A 5,186-nucleotide genomic window follows, 5' to 3' on the forward strand; every position below is an offset into this window, starting at 1 on the left:
TATCGAATTATCAAGAACTTCAAGGAGAGAGGTTCAATTGTTGCCAAACAGGCTCCAGGGCGCCCAAGAAAGTCCAGCAAGCGCCAGGACCGTCTCCTGAAGGTGTTACAGCTGCGGGATCGGGCCACCACCAGTGCAGAGCTTGCTCATGAATGGCAGCAGGCAGGTGTGAGTGCATCTGCACGCACAGTGAGGCGAAGACTTTTGGAGGAAGGCCTGGTGTCAAGGAGGGCATCAAAGAAGCCACTTCTCTCCAGTAAAAACATCAGGGACAGACTGATATTCTGCAGAAGGTACAGGGACTGGACTGCTGAGGACTGGGGTAAAGTCATTTTCTCTGATGAATCCCCTTTCCGATTGTTTGGGGCATCTGGAGGAAGGCTTGTTCGGAGAAGACGAGGTGAGCGCTACCATCAGTCCTGTCTCTTGCCAACAGTGAAGCATCCTGACACCATTCATGTGTGGGGTTGCTTTTCGGTCAAGGGAGTGGGCTCTCTCACAATCTTGCCTAAAAACACAGCCATGAATAAAGAATGGTACCAGAACGTCCTCCGAGAGCAACTTCTCCCAACCATCCAAGGGCAGTTTGGTGGTGAAGAATGCCTTTTCCAGCATGATGGAGCACCTTGCCATAAAGCAAAAGTCAGAACAAAATGGCTCGGGGAACAAAACATCAAGATTTTGGGCCCTTGGCCAGGAAACTCCCCAGATCTTAATCCCATTGAGAACTTGTGGTCAATCCTCAAGAGGCGGGCGGACAATCAAAAACCCACAAATTCTGACAAACTCCAAGCATTGATTATGCAAGAATGAACTGCCATCAGTCAGGATTTGGTCCAGAAGTTGATTGACAGCATGCCAGGGAGAATTGCAGAGGTCTTGAAAAAGAAGGGTCAACACTGCAAATATTGACTTATTGCATGAATTCTGTGTAATTCTCAATAAAAGCTTTTGATACTTATGAAATGCTTCTAATTGTATTTCATTATACCATAGAAACATCTGACAGAAACACCTAAAAACCCTGAAGCAGCAGACTTTGTGAAAATGTAATATTTGTATCATTCTCAAAACTTTTGGCCATGACTGTATATTTAACACTTGCACTGAACACAAAGACGCTTCAACAGCAGTGACATAAACAACATTTATTCAGACATCAATAAGAGCAGCAACACGGACACAAATAAAAGTACAATCAGGTGCAGAAAGGTTCCAGGAACCGTTCAATATTTTCATTATTTAAAACACTTAAAGCTCCGCCTCCATCACGGCTTCACCGACTCAAACTCTGGAGTTAACTCGATAAGTGTCACAGCTCATGAAGACAGAAACCTGCAGAGTCCAGTTTGTAGCAGAGGAAGCCAGACCCAGTTCCTTGAGGTGATCCGGATCAGAGGAAACCAGACCCAGCTCCTTGAGATGATCCGGATCAGAGGAAGCCAGACCCAGCTCCTCGAGATGATCCGGATCAAAGGAAACCAGACCCAGCTCCTCGAGATGATCCGGATCAGAGGAAACCAGACCCAGCTCCTTGAGATGATCCGGATCAGAGGAAACCAGACCCAGCTCCTCGAGATGATCCGGATCAGAGGAAACCAGACCCAGCTCCTCGAGATGATCCGGATCAGGGGAAACCAGACCCAATTCCCCAGGTGGATCAGGATCAGAAGGACAGGTTGATGAGCGGGGCGTTGTTCTCCCTCTTGTCTTCTGGACTCCACCTGATGAGCGGGGAGCTCAGGTCGATCAGCTGCTGAAGGAAATGAAACAAACATGTTTTTTAAATAAAGTTTTAAATGATGTTTATTTTAATTACTGAATGATCTTTGCTCAGTCTTCCATGTGCTGCGATCTCCTGTTCATATAAACATCCCTGCTGTCGTAACATCTCATCACACTCAGGTATAAATCCCAGTTGAGCCTTCGTGCTCATTAATACAGATGTTATGGAGGATTGTAAAACTGTATAGGGATCCAGATTACTTTAATACACTTCACCCCCAGGGGTGTGGAACAGAGCTTTCTGTTTTCATGCCCCTAAACTCTGAACTCTCAGCCTCGGGACATAAAAACAGCAAACTCCACGAGTGTTTTTAAAAGTAAACTTAAGATTTAACTTTTTAATCTGACTCTTAACTTGGAGAAATGTACTTTTAGCCCTGGACTGCATTATTAACATTGTAACCATTGTTTTAACATATTTATATTTCGTATTTTATTTTATCTTTTTACATTCTATTTTATTTTTCTGGTATTTGTCTGCTTTTATTTTATTGTAATAATTTAATCATATTTTTTAATTTTATTCGGATTGATTTTATTGTAATGATTAATTCAATTTTTCTGGTACTGATCCGATTTTGTTTTATTGAACTATTATTGATTTTATTGGAATAACTTTTTTTTTCTTCTGATATTTATTTTATAGATTCATTATAATGATTTTATTTTTTATTGATTTTATAGATTTATCATAATGATTTTATTTTTTATTGATTTTATAGATTTATTATAATGATTAATTTTAATTTCTGATATTTATTAGATTTTGTTTTATTGATTTATCAGAATGATTTTATTGAAAAGAAAAAGAGGATTTGAAGCAGAAGGAGGATGAGTGAGTGTGTGGTGTACCTGGGAGGTGGTGCTTGGCTTGTTATTTTATTGTAATGATTAATTTTATTTTTCTAGTATTTTTTTTTTTTTATATTTATTATAATGATTCTATTTGTATTGATTTTATTGTAATTACTTTTTTATATTCTGATGTTTATTAGATTTTGTTTTATTGATTTAGTATAATGATTGTATTTGTATTGATTTATTATGATGTTATTTTTGTCAATTTTATAGATTTAATATTATGATTTAATATTTATTGATTTTATTATAATGACATATTATTTTCTGATATTGATTTTTATTGATTTTTTAGATTTTATTAGAATGATTTATTTGATTTTCTGATATTTATTAGATTTTGTTTTATTGATTTAGTATAACGATTTTATAGATTTAATATAATGATTTTATATTTATAGATTTTATTATAATGACTTATATTATTTTCTGATATTTATTTTTGGATTTTCTGATATTTATTTGATTTTGATTCATTGATTTATCAGAATGATTTTATTGAAAAGAAGAAGAGGCTTTGGAGCAGAAGGAGGCTGAGTGAGAGTCTGGGGTACCTGGGAGGTGGTGCTGGGCTTGCTGCTGGTCCGTATCAGGTCCGGGGTGTTGGTCAGGTCGATGAGCAGCTTCTCTTGAGGGTGCAGAATCGGAGCAGGAAGATCCAACAGAAGCACCTGAAGAGAAAACAGAGAGAGGATCAGAGCGAGCCGAGGAGGAGGAAGTGTTTCATCAGTCTAGTCATCACTGTGACCTCTGACCTCTTGTGTCTTAACGCTGCTCTCCTCTGTAGGCTCCGGCTCCAGTAGGTCTCTGCTGGGCTGGGGTTCGCTCTGAGCTGGCTCTGGTGCTGGCTCTAGTGCAGGCTCTGGTGCAGGCTCTAGTGCAAGCTCTGGTGCTGGCTCTGGTGCTGGCTCGGTGCTCTCTGATTGGTCAGACTGCAGAGGGCTGGGAGGCAGGGGAACATTAGACTCCGCCTCCTCCTCCAGAGAGAAGGGCTGGACTTGAGGGGCGACATCAAGCTCCACCTCCAACTGAGAGTCAGCTGGGTTAGGACTGCACACAGAAACACACGGTGAGACGCTGTACGGGGGTCCTGCACATTTTTAAACTTAGATAATTTCTGATGTTCCACCTGCAGCTTCTCTCCCTCCTCGCCACACTGGAGCAGAACGCCACGCCAGAGTTAGAGGCGGTCGAAGGTCTGCAGGGCCGGATCTGATTAATCGGCGTGGCGGGCGGGACGACGGACATCCTGCGCTTCACTGGGGTGGGGAGCGCGGAGGGACGTCTGGGTTTCATCTGCAGCGACCTGCCACTGCCTGTAGAGGGCGTCAGAGGACCTGCAGACAGCTTCTGAGGAAGACTACAGAGGAGGAGGAGGAGGAGGAGGAGGAGGAGGAGAAGGAGGAGGAGGAAGGTGTTTTTGAAGAAGTTAACAGAAAAGGAGGAGGAAATGATCCCAAAGAACATTTAAAGCTCTAACTCCAGTCAGCTTCATTAAGTAAAAACTCTCAGTGGAGATCGTGTGAGGTCTTGTGTCTGAACAGGTTTGTGTCTTTAATCTAAACCAATCCTACTTTTTACTGTGAAACTTGCTCTACAGATCACTCCAGGTCACCAAATCCTCTTAGCTGCAGGAACTAGAATAAAAAGCTCTTCTCAGCTCCTCATGTGGACGTTCAACTCTGCAGCAAATTATCGCTTTCATCTTCAACAACCCAAACATCCTAATGCTCCGAGTTCAGATCAAACTGACTCAGGACTACAGGTGAGGGCGGTGACAGAGGTGCAGTGTGAGGTCGTCTACCTGTCCACGCTGCTGGTTGACGTCAGCCTCTTTGGTTTCAACATCTTGGAGACGTCTGGAGACAAAACAGAGAGTTAGATGGAAAAAACGACAAACAGGGAGTCAGATGAAGAGACGGGAGACGTGCTTCAGTTTATTCTCACCCAGAGGAGGATTAACTTTGAAACACAAGATTAAAAACAGATAAAAGAAGATCGCTCATGATCTACCTGAAACTATATAATCAGAGATACATCAGATAAAATGAGATACATGAAGGATGATAAATACTGGGTGTGTGTTTTCAGGCTTCCCTGTTCATAGAGGCATCATATATAGAAGGAGGGAGATTTATAGACCTGTCTGATGCAACACACGTCCTGTAAAGCACTTTTCATGCAGTGTAGTGGATTTGAGCCCGGGCCGCCCACTACATGGGTGCGCAACTTAAAGCTGGGGTTGGTAAGCAGATTTAGATCCACTTTTTGTTCTACTGGTTAAAATGATCTTTATGTCCTGATGGTAATCAATACATAATGTGTTCTTAAAAAAGAGAGGAGAAAAGCTGCTATCTACAGCCAGAGTAAACCTGGGAAAACACCAACCAATCAGCCTTTTTTGGGTGCCAAAATTTTAAACCATTCAAATCCCGTCCAGCCGTTCTGCCCGCCTCCTGCGCGTACATTTCCCCGGCGTGTACTCCTCCGAGTCCCCGTCTCCTGCCTCTGCTTCCCCTGACTCTACTGTCTGCCCCTCTCAC

The 5,186-nt window shown here is 42.2% G+C and overlaps 1 protein-coding gene across 3 annotated transcripts in view; it reads right to left on the reverse strand.

The window, feature by feature from the left end:
- Positions 1-1,133: 1,133 nt before the first annotated feature.
- Positions 1,134-5,186, reverse strand: part of gtse1 (G-2 and S-phase expressed 1) — an 11,408-nt gene continuing 7,355 nt past the window's right edge. For 2 of the 3 annotated variants that reach the window (XM_034685477.1, XM_034685479.1), the window contains exons 8-12: positions 4,448-4,502; positions 3,773-4,003; positions 3,399-3,693; positions 3,198-3,314; positions 1,134-1,756 (exon numbers count right to left, since the gene is read on the reverse strand). In XM_034685477.1, the coding sequence (XP_034541368.1) occupies positions 1,667-1,756; positions 3,198-3,314; positions 3,399-3,693; positions 3,773-4,003; positions 4,448-4,502 (788 nt within the window). In that variant the 3' untranslated portion in view covers positions 1,134-1,666. The remainder of the gene's footprint in view (positions 1,757-3,197; positions 3,315-3,398; positions 3,694-3,772; positions 4,004-4,447; positions 4,503-5,186) is intronic. The other variant, XM_034685480.1, reaches the window with a different exon arrangement.

Source organism: Notolabrus celidotus, chromosome 6 (assembly GCF_009762535.1).
Source record: "Notolabrus celidotus isolate fNotCel1 chromosome 6, fNotCel1.pri, whole genome shotgun sequence".
In the NCBI taxonomy this organism is placed as follows: Eukaryota; Metazoa; Chordata; class Actinopteri; order Labriformes; family Labridae; genus Notolabrus; species Notolabrus celidotus.